Source organism: Pararge aegeria, chromosome 12 (genome assembly GCF_905163445.1).
Source record: "Pararge aegeria chromosome 12, ilParAegt1.1, whole genome shotgun sequence".
NCBI lineage: Eukaryota > Metazoa > Arthropoda > Insecta > Lepidoptera > Nymphalidae > Pararge > Pararge aegeria.
The window spans coordinates 2,705,454-2,725,452 of record NC_053191.1 but is presented as its reverse complement, the minus strand read 5'-3'; the positions used below and the strand labels follow the sequence as shown (position 1 = coordinate 2,725,452).

Sequence of the window (19,999 nt, the reverse complement as noted above, 5' to 3'; positions counted from 1 at the left end):
AGGAAAGTACCCGTAGATGGAAAGTTACGCTGTGTCCCGTGCTTCAAGGAGTTCAAGTGAAGTTCTTGATAGTTTTAAGATGTCGAAAAATAACGTTTTATCCCAAATAAATAACAATGGTACCATTTTTGTTGTACCTGTATACTCAATCTCAAAAGTAAACTAAACTGACAGGTCTTAAAATAGGGTTATTCTTTTCGCAGCGGTTAAAGGGGATAGCAAACGGGAGCATTATGACAAGGAAAGCACTTTAAGACCTTCCAATTTAATTAAGTGTACAACGGGATTGGTCTCATTATCTTTTCGTTGGACAATATTTTTTTTTTTTAAATGGCTACTAGAAAGTCCGGACTACTGCTACCTGACTTCCGCATTGGAGCAGCGTCGATAGGTCTAAAGCTAAACTCCGTTTCTCCGGTAAAATAAGTATAAATAAAATCTGAAACGTTTTGGAAACCACCGCTGCGAGGCATAGTGTTATTAGTGCTTAAGATGCTTTGAAAGGCATACAAATTCTTGGGCCAAGGTAGCTGCCGGCTCTAGGATTACCGGTAGACTCAACAACTCTTTTTGTCACTTCACCAAAAAGAGCTTGAGCCTCCGAAAGTCCTCCATAATGTTCTCAAACCGGATTTCATATTTGCGCTTGGCCTGCTCGGCACTAGTATCTGCCGCATCCACTATTGATAAGGTCATCTAAAATGTGATGTATCTAGGGTATCAAAACACGCTGAATCCCAAGCAAGTGACCTTCCCAGCCTCCAAGGAACGAGCGTCATACCATCAGGTCTCTTGCCATCGCTTCGCTCCAAAGCAATGGTTTCTAATTTAGCTGGCTAGTGAGCGTTAGCAATAGATCTACGATTGACGTCCTTCAGGGTGCTATGACGGAAAAGAGAGAAACGATCAACGCTTCTTGAGCAGGAGAGGCGACGGTAAGGTCCTCAGGCCACGATTGCCATAAAGTTGCAACTTTGCAGGTGTTTTTGCCATAGCGACGCTGCCAATTGCAATTCCAATGCTTGTAAAGGTCTCATTTACGGGTCATCTGAGGCAGCTATCGGTTGCACGCAAATCGCAGAAATCCGTCCAACCAAAACTGCCGTTAGCACGTGCATTGTGCGATCTATCGCTGACTCCTTTGTGAACGTAGCATAACGTGTCAGCTCCTGCAAGTAGAATGCCCAAAACTTATGCAAATATGACAGTATTGCTTGCACTAGTATATTGTGCAAGTAGCATATTGCAGTACCTTGCGAGTAACATTGGCCTAGAAGTGTGCGCCGATAGCTCATTAGAGTTTGCACGACAAGTGTACTTGCAGATGTGAACGCGCTAGATTTAATGCAACCTTCGTAATCTCGCCTACGACTTAGTTATATGGACATACAAATGAAATGTCGCTTGCACATTGCATGAGGGAGCCCAGACCCTCTAAGATATTTTAACGTGGGTTGGCGGATTTACGCCTTCCCTGAGAAATGGGGTAAATCTGCAAAGCGCCATTTTTTAAAACTTCTTCTTTAACTTACCTCTTCACTGCAATCTTAGCCTGTTAGGATATAGCAGTTATATTAACCATTTTATAACATTGTACCAGAGCTCTAAAAGCTCGGCCGCACGACTTTATTGGTTTGGTAACTAGCATCCTAGAAAAGTCCCAAATCACCAACGCCCTAGATCGAAACCAGGACTTCGGTCTTATAGAACTAAAGTTCAAAAAAAGAACTTATAGAACTAAAGGTCGATGGCAAGAAACTAACTTTTATAGGAAACACCCATAATTACAAAGGCTCGACCTGGGCATCAATACCTACCTGGACCTAATGATCCGTAAATCCGTGGATAATAATGAGAACTAAGCCACTACTCTGCAATTGCATAACTTATAAGCATCATCAGCCCACTTAACGTGGAACAGAACCGGATATACTGATTCATTGGCGGGTTTAGATTATAGTTTACCAAAGGTAACTTATTATTACATACAGTCGTTCTTTCAGAGGGATGGAGGAAACGCCCAGTAAGGTAACATGAGCGCAGCGATATGGTAATTATGCCTACCATTTTCTGCTTCAACTTCTATAAGATAAAACGAGAAAATGGGTAGGCATAATTATCTGGCGACCCCTATATGTAACATGCGGACTTTGATAAACGTTACTGCAATCGACTGATATGCGCATGCGCACCGCCTTTCTGCGACAGAAAATGTGCTTTAAAATTACACGGGAACTACTGAATGGTTGACTTGATTATAAACAGATATTTATGATAGGAACCTAAGGAAAATATTAATAGAGAAGGTGAGACTAATAGGTTCCCCCGGAACAGTCATTTGTGATTTTGTGTCTATCAGTCTCTGTTATTTTTTAACTATGTTTTGCTAAACCAACAAGGTCGGTGTCTTTAAATATCTCTTACACTCTGGATTTCTCGCTATACACATTAATTTTAGGCCAGGACCAATAAACTGGGAGGCTTCTGCCGTAGCAAGTTGCCACCCTAGCGACAAACACCGAGAGTGACAAGACAAGACAGTGCCTAACATAGTTTAATATCCAGCCATAAAAAAGGACTTCAGAAATGCCCTATTCTGGGAAGTTAAGGGTGCATATCTATTCTTAATAAATAAAATAATAATAAGAATAATTTATTCACACGATTATTAAATAGTGACAGAAATCATGGCTATTTGGTTTAATCACTGATGCCCAAACTTTGTAAAAACTCGTACTATATTCTGAGCTATGAAGGAAGTAGAATATCTCTAGAGAAAGACAGCCTATTTTTATAGCTTGAGCGGTAGGTAATAATTGTTTAAGCTGTAAACTGAAGCTGTTTATTTATTTTTAACAAAATTCCTACTGAAAGCTCTGTTTCATAATAGGAAGGAAGTTATTTCCACGACACAGGGAATCCTAGTGTTTAAATCACTGAACACAATTACTAACATTTTTATGCTAAGCTACTTAGTAATTTTTAAACGTTTTTTATCGTTTCTGATACGTACCGCTAGGATGTGAAACGCCCTCCCGGTAACTGTGTTAACTTGTGTTTCTTGTTTATGTTCGTTTTAGTTAGTCGACTTTTTATATCGACTTTTTGTTTATAATGACTTATGTTTTGTTTAATAAAGATTATATTATATATATATTGAGAGGCTACTGTAAGTATACCTATTTCTTTAAATTTGGAACGAAGGGATTCGCGTGATCTAAGTTTATATATCGTCATGAATAATGCCTCTTCCCGACCTGGGCACTGCAGCACATGACGCGCCGTAGAATGTACAGAGGTGCACCGCGAGGCGTTTAAAAAAATCAAGAAAAATAGTTTTTTGATAGTGTTTGTGCCACAACTTGTCCCACACTTTGAAAAAAATCGTGCAGTGTACTTAAAAAAATAAAAAAAACGTTTGATAGTTTCTGTGCAGCAGTGGCACCGCTTGGCCCACACTTTGAAAATTTTGTGCAGATCACCCAGCCCAGCCATCCCATCGTTGGGGTAGTTTTATTTTGCTCAATTCTTTGTACCCGTTGAACTATATTTAAGCAAATCGTTGAAGATTTGCTAAAATATAGTTCAACGGGTACATACCACGATAATATTTTGGATTTGTCGATATTTCGACCAAGTTGCATGGATCGATACTTAAGAAATGTTGATTAACCATGAAAATCTTAGTTTAAACATTTGCTAAAATTTATTATTTATTATTGTTATAAAACCATAATAAATAATTTCATAATCAGGTTGTTTTATATTTTGCGCCTGTCTACCTAACAAACAAGTAACTATCTATTTTAAATAGCTAGAATAGGGCGGCAGAAAAAGGTTGGGAACCCCTGATCTAGAGCAAAAATTATTTTTCGAAAACACAAAGTCCTGTGTAGACATAAAACCACCCTCCTTAACACATGGGCCAATAAGCTGGATAGCCCCCTCTGGAGGTGCTGGAATGGTGCACACACGGGCTATAGGAGGGCCACACCCAGAGCCTGGTTTGTTGGGCCGGTATAGTTTAGGATTTAAGTTGTCTAACATAGGATAGTGGTTTTTTGTTACTAACATTTATTTTATTTTATTTTTTGTGTTTCTTTTATGTTATTTAAAAAAAAATGTTAAGTGCACTGTATATGGGCTATGCCTGAAATAAAATTTTATTATTCTTATTATTATTATTATTATAATAAACATCATTTCTTTTCTTGATAAGCTAAATAGGTACTTTAGCTAACACTCTAAAATGACCAATAATACATTGCTTTTACCGCTATGTTCAGAAGATATAAAGAAAATAATGAATAAAAAAACATTATAGAAAGATAGAGAAATTTGCATGCCAAATATAATTGAATCGTTTCAGTTTTGGATGATAAAACGTTAGATTGTCGCAGTGGGCAGCGACCCTGCATTCTGTGTTCAAGGACGTGGGTTCGATTCCCACAACTGGAAAATGTTTGTGTGATGAACATGAATGTTTTTCAGTGTCTGGATGTTTATCTGTACGTATATTATTAGTTAAAATAATCTTCAGTCATCTTAGTACCCATAACACAAGCTACGCTTACTTTGGGGCTAGATGACGATGTGTGTTATCGTAGTATATTTATTTACCGCTATGTAGCGATAAGGCTGATATAAAATTTAGATTTTATACGTTGTTTTGTAATGCTTTTCCTTTTTATGTACTTTTTGTGGTGTACAATAAAAGTACCTGTATGTGTGTATTTATTCCTTCATTCATGGAAACTGATGCGTAGTTACGTAGCCTATAGTGGACCTCTAAAGAACTTTGACAGCAACGCCCATGAAATACATATTATTTTTTCGATAACATGTACCTGCTACAGATAATGTCACTTGCGACACGGATAATGTCGTAGTTCATTAATGGATACAAGGAATTTAAAAAAAAAAGCAAAAACACAAATGAAATATGCACCAGTCAAAATCGTCATGTAGGGTGGGCATTAAAAGTCATGTTAGTGAATTATAAGTTAAAAGTATTTATTATAATCTATGTTCTCAAAGGTGTGTGGACTCCACCAATCCGCACTGGGCCAGCGTGGTGGACTACGGCCTTAACCCCTACCCATTGTGGGAGGAGACCCGTGCTCTGTTGTGGGCTGGAAATGGGTCGATAGTGATGATGATGATAATCTAATTATATAATAATAATAAATAATAATAATCCTTTATTGCCATACTCTATTGTTAATAAAAGATCTTGATAAAAATGTTTATCAATTTATTATTAACAATACGGCAAATGGCCGCAAACTCAGCCTTATTCTGTGCGTTGAGGTAAAAGATAAATTTTAATAAAAAATTGCAATAAACTGTAAAAAAAGAACAAATAAAACGAATACAAACAGTACGTATTTAACAGTATAAAGTAAACAAAGGTGTATTAAGTTAAAAAAAAAAAAAAGGGGGGGGGGGAAAGCAATTATATTGTATATCCATACAACTATTGATGATGCATCTGGATATCAAGCAAGTTCTATGAAAATAATAATAATCGATACTCAAATAGGTTTTATTAAGAAATAAATAATAAATATAATACGAAAATACACATATCGCCATCTAGCCCCAAAGTAAACGTAACTTGTGTTATGGGTACTAAGATGACGGATAAATATATTTATGAATAATATACATAAATACTTATCATATGCATATAAACAAACAAACACTGAAAAACATTCATGTTTATCGCACAAACACTTTTCAGTTGTGGGAGTTGAACCCAACGCCTTGAACTCAGAAAGCTGGGTCGCTGCCCACTGCACCAATCGGCCGTCCAATAGCTGTTGCGCTCGTTCTTCCTCGTTTATTAAGGTTTTTTACAAGTCCCGTGGGAACTGTTTAGTTTTCCTGGGATAAAAATTTGCCTATGTTACTCTCCGTGCTTTCAACTAACTCTATGCCAAAAATCAAGTTATTGATTGCTTCAAAAAGGATTAATAATTCAAAATTCATTGTTTTAAGTAGGCCCAGTTTATAAGCACTTTTAAAACGTCAAGTCAGTCTGTTTGTAGTGACTCTACCACCGGTTCGGAAGGGATCCACCGAGAAGAGCCGGCAAGAAACTCAGCAGATTGCTCTTTTTCAACATCATTTTACAGTTTACAATGAAATATATATATGTACATAATAAATTTTCTGTCTTGTGAGAGATGAGAACGGAGCCTGCTTCCAAGCAGCCTTGTCGTTAACAAATTCATCAATCGTATAGTAACCACGATTTAGTTTTGCTCAGTTAGGGCATTAAGGAAGGACAAACAAATAGGCTTAGATAGATAAGGTGGGGGTAAGAAAGGTATAAAAGGCGACACATTTGGCGAATTTTTCACTTAACAATTATTTATTGGGGGTGCCTTGCCGAAGATCTGTTTTGTGTGAAATATTAGGATTGAAGAAATTTTAAATAACACCATACAGGTATTCTCCTGCTTTTCGAGGAGTATATAAAATTAAGCTTAATTTAAGTAAGTAACGCCTAATCTAAGGAGATTTATAGGCATACCGGAACGCATAGTTATCACCTAAGAGTTGGTGAAACGTCTTCTTAATATAGACGTCAGCTGGCATTCCATTTAGGTGATGCCTATGTTTTGTGAAAACTAGCAAAAGCTCTAACACCTTAAGTAGCGGAAGTCTAGAAGAATGCATAAAGCAGGTGCGAACACAAAACTCATGAGATTCTATATCTCCTTTCTATCTATACCTATACTTTATAATATGAAGACTTACTCTTACTTACCTTTTTTGTAGAGCTCGTCCGGGGAAGTACTATCGCCAGTGGCGTGCATTACATACATGCACAAAAGCACTGCATACCCAAATTATTTTAAGTAGCTCGCATTGGAGGGGAATTTTTCCATTTTATGCTATGTACCTGCTTTATGTATACAGTGGTCAAAAAACCTCTGCACGCCACTAAACCTAAACCCATCTCTCGTGCCCCCGTTACCAGTGGGTCGGTAATTAATGGGCTGATAATATATTATTAGGTTACGATAATAATTAGGTAGGTACGTAGGTTTATTGGCATGGTAATATTGGTACCTATAAAAAAAAATACTTTTATCGCTTGTGGTATTTAAAATGCCTCTCGCAAATGGTTGGGCCTTTTCGAAGATATTTCTTTTGTTTTGTCTGCTTCGATTACAGTGGTGCTTTGAAAAAAAAGAAAATTAGGAAAAATCCAATGGAACAGCCAGAAGTGTGAGGCTGCGGCCGTGGCTAGTTATCACCGTACCGGCAAAGACGTGGGCGTAAGCGATTTAGCGTCCCATTACGATGCCGCATAGTAACATATAAGAAGTAAATAAATAAATAAATTAAATAAATATACTACGACAATACACACATCGCCATCTAGCCCCAAAGTAAGCGTAGCTTGTGTTATAAGTACTAAGATGACGGATAAATATATTCCATAAATACTTATAATATACAGATAAACACCCAGACACTGAAAAACATTCATGTTCATCACACATACATTTTCCAGTTGTGGGAATCGAACCCACGAACTTGGACTCAGAAAGCAGGGTCGCTGCCCACTGCGCCACTCGGCCGTCTTAAGTAGGCATTAGTAGGCACCGCTTCCCACTTTAATTAATGGGGAAGTGTGGTCTTCCCTTTCGGAAGGACCGAGTTCGATCCCCCGCATGCACCTTTCTGAGCTATGCGCGTTTTAAAAGCGATTAATTCTCACTTGCTTCCATATTGAAGTCTAAAAAAGTTAGCTAGTAGACTACGGCTAAACTCTTTTGAGAGGAGACGCTGTTGCGGGTTGGTAAATCGGTTGATGTTGGGTTGAATATTATTGGGATACTGTACCATGTTATAGTAAGATGGTGTACCATCTTACTACGAAGTGAGATCGTAGTCAAGACGTAACTTGTAGTGGGAAAAGAAATTTCTAGGTACTTGTGGTAATTAAAAATAAATAAAAAATTCCCCCTTATGTAGTCGTTGTCAGTGGCGTGCACTTCATATATACACGAATGCACTGCCTACCCAAAAAATTTCATGCAACTTATATAGAAGGTTAAAACTCCTGTGCACGCCACTGGTCGTAGTCTATTATATCCGGCCGCTCTGACTGCGTGGACCTATTAGTGAAGATCCCGGGTTTGTAAAGTGGTAAATTTATTTGGCAAATTGACATTGCTGATTTTTTCTGGTCTGGTCTGATGTTTCGGCCGAGGCTAGTTCCCACCCTACTGGCAAAGCGGTGCCGCTAAACTATTTAGCGTACCGGTACGATGTAGCGTAGACACCGATCAGGAGGTATGGCTTTAACATAACCGCAAAACATGTAAGCCCGCTTCCATCTTAGACTGCATCGTACTTACCATCAGGCGAGATTTCTGTCAACAGCTAACTTGTAGAGGTATAAAAAATACGTGCCTTGACAGGGGCAGTTATTCATCGACTTTTCAAAGTAAAATAGCCCCTAATTTTATGTTGTGCTAGATATTTTTTTTAATTTTAAAATATATATACTACAACAATACACACGTCACACAAGATAGCTGATAAATATATTTTTTTATGAATATAATACACATACATAAATACTTATAATATACAGATAAACACCCAGACACTGAAAAACATTCATGTTCATCACACAAACATTTGCCAGTTGTGGGAATCGAACCCACGGCCTTCGACTCAGAAAGCAGGGTCGCTGCCCACTGCGCCAATCGGTAGTCTAAATTAAGGAGCCATGGAAGTGTAGAAAACTAGCATTAAACTTCAAAAAGATATCGCTACACTTACGAAGATAAGTAGGAAAAGTTTTGAGAAAAACGTATAAAAATAATTTCCAAATTCATTTATAACCTAGTTCATAAGCTGTTTTGAAACGTCAAGTCACTATTGGATAGAAGCAGGCGTTACTTTGCGGAAATCCATGATCTATATATATATAAAATGTTATGTTGGTTTGTGTACGCTTCAAAAACTCAAAGTTCTGCACCGATCGAGCTGAAATTTTAGCATGATATAATATCCAATTCAAGGATTGTTTTTATCTATTTTTTGCATCAGTCACATATCCGCGAGTCTTGATATCTACGCAGACGGCGGAAAAACAAATGTATATCCACAAATATTGCAAAATTAAACTTTTATGTATTCTTAAGCGTGGAAGGGTACAACTAGTCTTAATATATATAAATCTCCTGTCACGATGTTTGTCCGCGATGGACTCCTAAACTACTTAACCGATTTTAAATTAAATTGGCACACCGTGAGCAGTCTGCTCCAACTTAAGAGATAGGATAGCTTAGATCTTTAATTATAGTCGCAATTTTATTTTATTGCAAATTATTTGTCTTTAATTAATTGACAGTCACATGTTATACATATATATACTACTATACTCATTTAAGGCTTAGCGATACTGAATACTATAAAAACCAAATCAAACGCAGACGAAGTCGCGGGCAACAGCTAGTATATTATAAAAATTAAGCTTGATTTGCTATACCATGCGAAGAGCAGGACAATCTGTATGGTGTAATTTATAATTTCTGGCTCCGAAACCGGAGCACTCTCAGGATATATTGACCTTACAATGAATAATTGTTAAGTTACTACAAACATGTAGTAACCACCGGTTCAGGAGGCAGATTCCACTGAGAAGAGCCGGCATTTTATAGTTTAACAAAATTTAAAATTTGTATGTTTTGTGAGAGATGAGAACGGAGATGCGTGCTTCCAAGCTGCCTTGTCGTTAAGGAATTCACCAATCGTGTATTGTTTAAACTTAGGCAAAGGTATATCTAATATCAGTGGCGTGCATAGAGGGCATGCACAGGGTATGCAGACGATACAAAATGAAGAAAATCTCCAGAACCTCTCACTGTCTAATATAACCTCCGGTATCATGTTATAATGCAATATACCCATCCCCACAAAGGATTTCCGTACTTTTCTAAATATATTTTAATAATACCTTTATAAGGCATTGCTTGCTCTTGAAATCGCCCGATTTGCACTAGGTACTGCCTCTATCATAACACCTCGATAGAAGATTAGGTACATTTCTACTATGAATACTATCATAAATATTTAGAATAAACAATAAATATTTTGATTATGTCCGCTTATTTGGTGGGACACCAATCGAACATTCTCCAGTTAGCCTAAGAATCTTTAGAAAGCTTTAAATATTTATGATTTTTGACTTAATTAACTTTTTACCAGTTTTTGTATTGTTTTATTTTTTTGTTTACTTTATGACGTGCAGTAAAATTACTATCACTGTAATTTCTGTTGACACTTTGTCTTCATACTTGTTCACTATTGATGCTACCTACCCATACACTGTTACATAATACAAACACACACTACGTAAGCCACATGAGGGCGCATGAGCACATGAGCGAAGCCCTTACATTACATGTAATTTAAACTGAAACAAAAAACAGAACCAGTCGCTATTGCCGCACGCGGCAGTGGAACAATGAATGAATGAAGCATAATATTTGCTGTGATATGCTAATCGCCTACCATTTGTAATATTTCGTATTTACCTTCCTTTATTTAATTAATAAATAAATAAACCCCATTAAAATATCAATCTCTCATTGTTACAGTACGGACGAAGATGCACGCCAAGCGATGATGCTAGATGGGGGCAAGATCAAGGAGATTCAAGTCAAATTGCTTCTCAGCTCGCGCTCGGAGATGCATAAGGTTATAGAAGCGGCCCGGCAGAGTGTTCCTTTAATGAACCTGGCACCTGCGCCTTCCCCGATTACCGTCACAGTGCCCACACCCGCGCTAGCACAAACGACCTTACCCACTGCTCCGACTATCACACCCTTCTCAGCGGCCCTAGGCACTAACCCACTGTCAGGCTCTTACGGAATTCCAGGAATCGGTAACCCGCAAGAGATCCCCCAACCTGCCGTCATCGAACCACCGGCGCCTTTAATCAGTCCCCAATCAAAATCTCCCGTTTACGACGATAAGGAGGATGACATATCTGAAAGGAAGCGAAGCAAAGAAAAAGACAGGCGACGTTCTCGCTCCCGTTCGAGGTCTAGAGACAGAGATCGGAAGGATAGGAAAAGAGACCGTCGGGATAGATCCAGATCAAGGGAGCGGAGGCGACGAGATCGGAGTCGTAGTCGAGAGAGACGCGATCGCAAGCGTGATAGGAAAGATCGCAGCCGATCTCGCGAGAGATCACCTCGTCGCTCGCGCGATAAGCGCAACGAGCGCAAGTCGCCACAGAGCTCTCAAGAGCGTTCTCTGGAACCATCTCATGTCGTGGATGCGAATCCAGGACCACCACCGCCCCCCGCATTCGTCGCAAAGTCAAATGGACCTCGAATGCCAACAGCGACCAACCATGTTATGCAAAATATTCTGTCAGGGCCAATAGAGCAAACGCAGCAACGTTTCAATGATCCGACGCTTGCGGATGCATTCAATAAACTGCAAGAGTTGGGCAAAAAACGTAATCCGAATGCATTCCAAGGCGAACAACAGAATGGTAATAGCTTCCGAGGCGCACGCGGAGGCAGTAACATCACCACGCGCGGTGGATCTTTCCGCCGCGAAGGTCGACCGTCGAGGTTCGATGATCAGCCGGCAGATTGCTGTGTCGCCATCAGAAATGCACCAAATCACACAAGTTACGGCGACGTGCGTCGTTTTTTCCCAGTCATGATCGACAAACACGGTATTAAAATGATAAACGACCACATGGGGCGCCGTACGGGAAATATTTTCGTCCGATTTTGCGATTCACGATCCAAGCAACTTGCCCTACAACGTAAAGGGAACGAGCTGAAAGGAGCGCAAGTGGTGGTGGAATCGTTAGACGAAGAAACATACGAATCTGCCGTAGACTCATTCCTACCTTTCCGCGAAGATAATGATGAAGAGGATCAAAGTCTTATCATCGCCGATCCTGCCGAGCCGGCTATGAAACCTCATAACATACTCAAAATAACAGACTTACCGAACTTTATACAAGAGCACGATATCATTAAAGCGTTCACAGAATTTTCGCTGTTGTCGATAACGTTAACCGATTGCCGGCTTACTCGCACTAAAACTGCATTAGTCCAATTCGTAAACGCTGATGACGCTAAATTAGCTTTAAATAGGAAAGAAAGCTATCTCTTTGGTAGACGTCAAGCGGTTTTCACGTCGCTATCGGATGAAGATTACAATACAGAAAAAGAGAATCTCGAAAATGTGGAGCAACCGCCTTTGATAGAACGACCTCCTAAAGATCTGCTACCAGAACCGATTATGCCCCGAGACCCACGTCAGCGGCGCCAGCAAAATGATAACAGTCAAGTGCTCCACGGCGGCCCAGTGATGCAAGGTGGTCCAACCATGCAAGGTGGTCCAACGATGCTAGGTGGTCCATCGTTGCTAGGTGGTCCAACGATGCTAGGAGGTCCAACGATGCAAGGTGGTCCAACGATGCAAGGCCCTCGACCAACACAATACTTTACACCTTCTGTTCCCTTTTCTCAAAACTTTGGAACACCGTTTAATGGACCTCAGTTCGGAGGATACCCGGGCCCCGGCCACATGGAGCCCCGCGCTGCTGCGGCTAACTGGGCTAACCGCATGAGCTTCCCTAAACAACTTGAACCTAAGTCGGTTCAAAGCCAGGTGCAAATGCCGATGCAAGTTCTTAAGACGATTAAGCAACAAGTCACAAACGTAGACTTGGAAGATGAACCTCTGGACTGCGTTCTGATGAAAGGCCTGCCACGCGCAGCCACAGATAGAACAATCGTGAATTTCTTGGCTGATACAGGTGCCGTTCCCGCAAGAATACATCTCATGCTGGACCAAAACGGTCTACCGTCTGGTGACTGCTTCTGCGAGTTTAGATCCTCGCAAGAGGCGCGACAAGCGGCCAGCAAACACGGCAAGATGTTGGACGGCTGTCGCGTGACGGTTGATCTGGTCATGCGTAGCGTCGTCGAGGAAGCGTTGGAAGGACCGAAACCTAATGAATCTAGCCACGACATGATGTCCGGCAACGGAGGGGCGCCACAGTTCATGAACGCGCCTCGCGGAGGGTTTGCTCCTCGTGGACAGTTCAGAGGCAGAGGTAACTTCGAAAGGGGAGGTTTCGATCGAGGCGGGTACAGAGGGGGATTCGACCCTAGCAGAGGCAGAGGCATCGGCAATTGGAACGACCGCGGCGGGCGTGGGCAAAATCGTGGGCGCGGACAAGATCGCGGGCGAGGGCAAGATCGCGGGCGCGGGCAAGATCGCGGGCGCGGGCGGGGTTTCGGTCGCGGTCGCGGGGACAGTAGCGGTGGAGGCGGGGGCGGATATGGCTCCGACAACACCACGCACGTCCGCAACGACGAAGAACAGGATCAGCTCGAGGACTTCGGCGCGCCCGGCTGCGTAGTGTCGATGCAGAACGTTCCCTTCCGCGCGAGTGTTGACGATATTCTCGGCTTCTTCGGCGACTTCGAGTTGACCCAAGATGACGTCATCCGAAGGTACAACGAGCGCGGCCAGCCGACGGGAGACGCGCGCGTCGCGTTCCGCACGCCGTTCGACGCACAGCGCGCCATCAAGACTCTCAACTTGAAAACAATTTACGATCGGAGAATAAATCTTGCGATTCTCTAGCATTATATCAAAACAGAGTCCTCCGGATCTGATTCGGGGGGTAGTATGTGCATCGCAGAAACAGACACTGAGTGAATTGTTTACCCACCGTGGTATGATTGAATTTCGATATTAGCAGAGTGCTTTGTTATAATCGAGCTACTAGACAAAGTAGTTTACCGTAATTAAGTATAGACACTAAATGTAAAATAGCATTACAAATAGGGTTATATTTGAATAAAAAACATTTTTCCATAAATTAACATAGCGTTTTATTTTCAAATCAAAACACAACCTGGTTATAATAATGTCGAAGGATAGTTGGGGTTACAGCCTACAGAGACATTTGTGATGTTCCATTTTACTTAACGCTACAAGATTGGCCTATTGAAACTTGTGTTCTACTCTCATATTGCGAAACCTTTCTGACAGTTGCTAGCCGATATCAACCCATCTGCATATGGATAAGTTTACTATCGTTGCCCGTAATCAAGTGTTTTCTACAGAGAAAAATCGGTTGGCAACTGTTCGAAGAAATACACAATACCAAATACCATACAATAACCCCATATCCTCATCTTATAATTAACTCTAGTAAAATCACAAATAAATAGACACATTATGCAATGAAGAACATGATACAGCTTAAAACTACTTGGGCCCTGATTATCATTTAATTCGTTCCATCAAAAACATCCAATAACTAAAAAAAAAGAGAACCTGTTATAAGCCATGACAAAAGCGTTCCTTAATTACGAAATCGACACTAAAATGGCATATTATGACGAACTTTACAATGACTAAGTTTCATTGTAACGTCAACATCTGAGGATGCTCCGGTTTCGGAGCAAAACGTGCGTGGAGGGTACATTGCCGAAGATCTGTTTGGTGTGGAGTATAAGGACTGAAGAAATTATAAATTACACCGTACAGATTTCCTGCTTTTCGCGGAGTATAGCAAATTAAACCTAATTTTCATAATATATCATGGATTTCCGCAAAGTATCGCCTGCTTCTATCCAATAACTAAAATGGCAACTAACCAAAAATGCTATTGTTGAAAATTGTTTTCATAAAACGTCATAAACAAAATGATAGATAAAATTCTGCTGGTAAAACCTTACTTCCTCCAGAAATGTATCCCCATTTATTAAATGGCGAATGGGCCCGGTTAAGCTACATGACTATAGAATCTTAAGAGCTGTTCCTTAAAACTCCTTATTTATCGTAAACAGCAGTAACTCACGCTATGACGCTACAAAAGCGTGCGTGAGTGCGAGCGAGACAGAATGATAGCGCCAGTACTTATAATTATTATAAGTACTGGCGCTATCATTCTGTCTCGCTCGCACTCACGCACGCTTTTGTTAATTATTCACTTTCGATGAGGCAGAGTTAGAACCTAGTGACGCACCTATACATAATGAGTTATGATTCAAATGTTATAGACAATCAGAGCCCTGATAAGACCTGTTTGTAAAAATAATGCTCATTTTAACAACGACGTCCAACCTCTACAGACCATGGTTTCTAACCAAGAAAATCGGAAGACATCTGACTGAACTGTTCTAATGTCATCTTTTATAGCTACAAAAATCAGAGGATATTAGAGTAAACTGTATTAGATTTGTGAAAGTTTGGTAAAGTAACAATCAATAGTACTGTACGATATTAAAACGAGACCGATCCATGTGTCTATAAGGTTTATTCATAAGACCCATTTAACGTTGGCGACAAGTCTGTTGAGCAAAATAAAAACAGTGGTCCTAGCACCAAATTTTATGATTAACACATTGCGATAAAGCCAATAACAATGATTGCGACAATCATTGTTATTGGCTTTATTAATGAAATTGTCGCCCAAAATTCGTATTCTAGCTATTATCGGAAGAGACTTTGTCAGTTAAATTATTGGAAGAAATATACACATCGAAGTAACTTTTATAACTAAAAATATCAGCATTTACAACGACAGAGATATCAATATTCAGATAAGTACGCTACTTTTCTTCGATTTTTCATAAACGAGGTATGCGAAAATAATGTAATATTATATAATTGTTTATGAAATCCATTTGTTGTTATCGTTTTTAATATATAATCGTTCATACACCAAAATAATAATCATATTACGGAAAATCCTATCTATACTAGCGCGACACACAATATATTTAAGATCCTAAAGCATTACATACAAATACATAAACAATAATTTTATAACCTACAATCTCAGACTTTGCAAAAGATAGACGGAAAACAAAGCCGTTGACATGAAGCCATCAAAATGAAAACGATCGTAATGCAACGCTTTGACTAGAAATAAATCTTAGCGGTAATACTAGCTCGTGACTTTTCTGCTTTACATTGTTTAGTTACATATTAAGCATTCTGTTTCTTTTATGTTGCCAGGTTGATTGGATTACGTAAGGTAAGCGCATTGTCGGTCTGCCCTAAGTAAAAACGGAAACCTTTTACATTACGCCCCAAGGCATAAGAACAAACCATTCGAATTTGTTGTAAATATCTATACACCAAAAGTTAAAGATATTTACAGCAAAACAAAAACAAAATATTGACAGAGACTTTTTATGTACATCATGACATGAAATTTATAGCATAGTTGCCTAAATGTCAAAATTGTACTTCTTGGGCGATCAAAACACCGCGCCATTCTGAAATACTTATCCTCATCTTACTTATCACAACTCTGCATTATTTAAATAAAACGGAAAGAACATTTGCGGAGTCTTAGCTTAGATTTTGTGTTATGTTTTGAATGAAAATCAACTAATTTATTTCAGCAATATATCTTTGCCTGTCTACTGTAATAGCTTGTCACTTTAATGAAAGTTTGTTCGTGCTCCGTCTATCTTTTTAGTTTGATCTGTGTCTACAATATAACGTGATGACTGAAAATATGAGATTTGAATAATAAATGGGCGTGATATCCACTAAAGCAGACGACTTTAATGTATCTTCTAGTGTTTGAAGCTAGAACCGATGTAAAACGGGTTCTTCGTCTGAAACGCAAACGAGGGCAGGGTGAAGAAGTATGAGGACCTATAAAATTAAAGAGATGTGATAGTTTTATCACATTAAAAATTATATAAATTATAAGACGATGGTAAAAAAAGTCAAACTTTGGAAATGAGTTATTTTTTATTCGCTGACAAATTGGCGCTGCGATATCGTGTTCAGTAAATACAACAATACTCTTTAGCGGATATTAAAGCCCAGAATATCAGCTGTATAAACATTATTACTCGAAAAATCCATCTTCTACAGAAAATCCATTAGAAAAGAGTTTGAAATAAATAAATGTCCATAATTATATTCGAAACTTACACCATATTTTATCAATAATAATATTCTTCAATACATTAGCTTGTAAACTTTTAGGAGTATGAAATAGTGTCAGAATAGAAATAGACGACATGACACAATTTATTTATTTACCCATTACCTAGTTGTGTGAGTTTATTACACTATTTCATCTCCGCTCAATATATACTTGGATATTTTTTCTTACTCTCCTTATAATGTAATATTTTTGTGACTTTTTAATTTAAAGTCAATTTATTTAAACTGTGTTTACAACTCTTTTTATGGGGTTTTCAATTATTTTGTCGCATGAAAAGATTGTTTACAAAATAAGACAAGTTAGAATGTAGATATGGAGGGTAGAGGTAAGAGGAGAGTCATCTGTGTATATGAAAAAGTGTCGTCAAAATGTATTAAATTAGGATGGCGCCACATTTGCATCAGGGTAACTCTTAAAAGAAGCGCCAAATATAAATATTGTTAGAGTAGGCTTGAAAAGTAAACAAGGAAGTATGGAGATACAAGGAAGTAAGGTTATATTTACCACAATATTATGTACAACGTAAGTTGTTGAAATTATCAATAATTAACTACTTTGGTCGATAATGACATTAAATTTTTTAACTCGGCATACTTCAATTCATCTACGATTGCTACATTCATACCATACCCTGTGCATCCACCAGCGCCATTGTGGAGGATTTTTGAACTGTTATTTAGCGCATACACTGGACACTTTTTCAACTTTTCTCCCATATAAGATGACTCTCCTTACCTCTACCCTCCATAAATGTAGACCAACAAACAACCAACTGTCAATGTCAACCATATGACATTAACACAGTCAATATATTTTTATGTTAATGTGGCGGTAAATATTCTGCCATAGACAATAAGCGCCCGCATTGAATTCCAATTCAGGAATTAGATTTATGAGCCTAGACACAAATACTACCGCAACATTGCACACACACTGTGCCATGATATTTTAATTGCATATGTGCCTACTACAGGTAATTTCAAGTGGATTTTACATACAAATGTATTGAAAAACGTATTGGGTAATACATGTGAGCATTGATAATTTAGTTCTCAGCGACATTAAAGATGTAATTACCAACTTGCCACACTTGTAACATAAATAACTATACATATAGCAATAATAGATATAAACTTATCAACACCTATTCAGTATATTATATGTTATATTATATTAATAACAAAATTAAAGATTGCAAAGAACGTTCTGAAAATAGTAGTTAGGTTTACTTACACAGTAAAAGCAGTAAATAGTTATTATCAAACTTATATTGTACAAGTTTATAAATATATTTCATTAGTTAGGGCTCGGTAAAAGTCTTTGCATATTTCACGTTTTTTTTTAATACAATAATAACAATCATAAAAACATTGGAGTAATAAATAGATAATTTAGCCATGCAAATATCATAAATACAAAAATGTGTTTGCCGTGCAGGTAACGGGGTAAGTTATATGGTGAATTCTAGAATGTTATACAAAACTGAATTGGCGCAGAATGCAGAAATAAATGCAAAAACCTTTACCAAAGATAATAATAGAGTAATAAAAAATGGAATATTATAATCTCAGCCTGTACTTTAAAAATGCATGTACCGTAATTAAACTAAATAAGTTTAATATATTATAATGTAATTTATATTACGCTAGTCGATGAAGCATCGGGAAGTTTATTCATGAAGATCACTCACGACTACGTTTATATACGTTACCTTTTCAATTTCGTTTTTACTCTGATTGATCGAATATCGAGTGAGACTTTTTGTATGAAAATATGTGAAAGTTTCCAGTATCGCTGTCACGTCAAAGAAAATCGGGCGTTATTGTTACTGTATTCAAGTCGCTTATCCTACTAGAGTGCCAAGTGTGAGATTTTCCAACTACGTTTACTTATTCGATTGCTTGAAAGTTAACAACTTTAATTTATCGCGCCAAACGAAGGTAGAAAAACTTACAATTTTCAATCAGCTTTGCCGAGAGTTGCCTAGAATTGTAAAGGAATTCGAGCTTTAACACAAGGCGGATAAGTTATATTTTAGTCTTTCGATATTGCGAACACATTTTTTCCATATTTTTAACTTGTTTAACAATGTTAGCAATATTTTCATTAATTTTCAGTGTAAAGTAAATCTGACAAATAAGAAACGAAAAAACAAATGTGTATAAAAACAAGTGTATTAAATTTTATGTATGTGAAAAAAAACCAGTCACGAGTCATAAACTCATGATCTTTTTTCCATTAATAAAAACTTTACCTTATCATTATATTATTGACAGTTGTTTATGGGACACCAACAATATGTACCATATATATACGTAGGCGTAACAAAAAATACAAATATAAAAGTCTAAAATCCAACTACGTGGTCCCAGCACGAAATACATAAGTTATTATAAAAGATTATGAAGATTCACGATAAAATGTATAATACATTACATAATTATATAAAACATTGTATAAATATATCTTAGTGTAACATCCAACTGTATATACTGATTGATACTTCTACTCAATTTTTTCTTATCTTTTTATAAGAAAACAAAAGTATGTTATTGTATGCAAACTGATTTTATATTTCTTATTCTTAGGTTTAAACGATGGATATTTAGGTAAAAACCTATTTCATCAATTAGGTTGTTTTTCGAGCAAAACAATTTTGGAAAGCTATATCTAACCGCTCTCAAACCGGTTTAATCTGGAAACTCAGTAACGCACGCCCGTTCAACTTTTTATACAATCATATTTTGCTAGAAATTTTTAAAAGGCATACAAACATCACTATCCTAATATTTATAACAAGATTATTTTCGTTTATCAAATTCAAATTATGGAGATAAAAATTTTATTTGACAACTACAAGTTTGTCTAAAATTTGGGTTATTTCGGACTTTCACAACTTAATGACGCATTATACGTTTATAAAACTTGTTTATCAATATCCATTGAAGTTGTAAAGTTTATTTAAAAATTATTTTTGAGTAATGTAAAATTTTAATTGTT

The 19,999-nt window shown here is 37.9% G+C and overlaps 1 protein-coding gene across 1 annotated transcript in view; it reads left to right on the top strand.

Annotated features, from left to right (window-relative positions):
• Window positions 1–13,901, top strand: part of LOC120627794 — a 28,875-nt gene extending 14,974 nt beyond the window's left edge. Inside the window, exon 3 of the mRNA XM_039895824.1 lies at window positions 10,632–13,901. Coding sequence (XP_039751758.1) covers window positions 10,632–13,659 — 3,028 coding nt within the window. The 3' untranslated portion in view covers window positions 13,660–13,901. The remainder of the gene's footprint in view (window positions 1–10,631) is intronic.
• The last annotated feature ends 6,098 nt before the right edge of the window (window positions 13,902–19,999 follow it).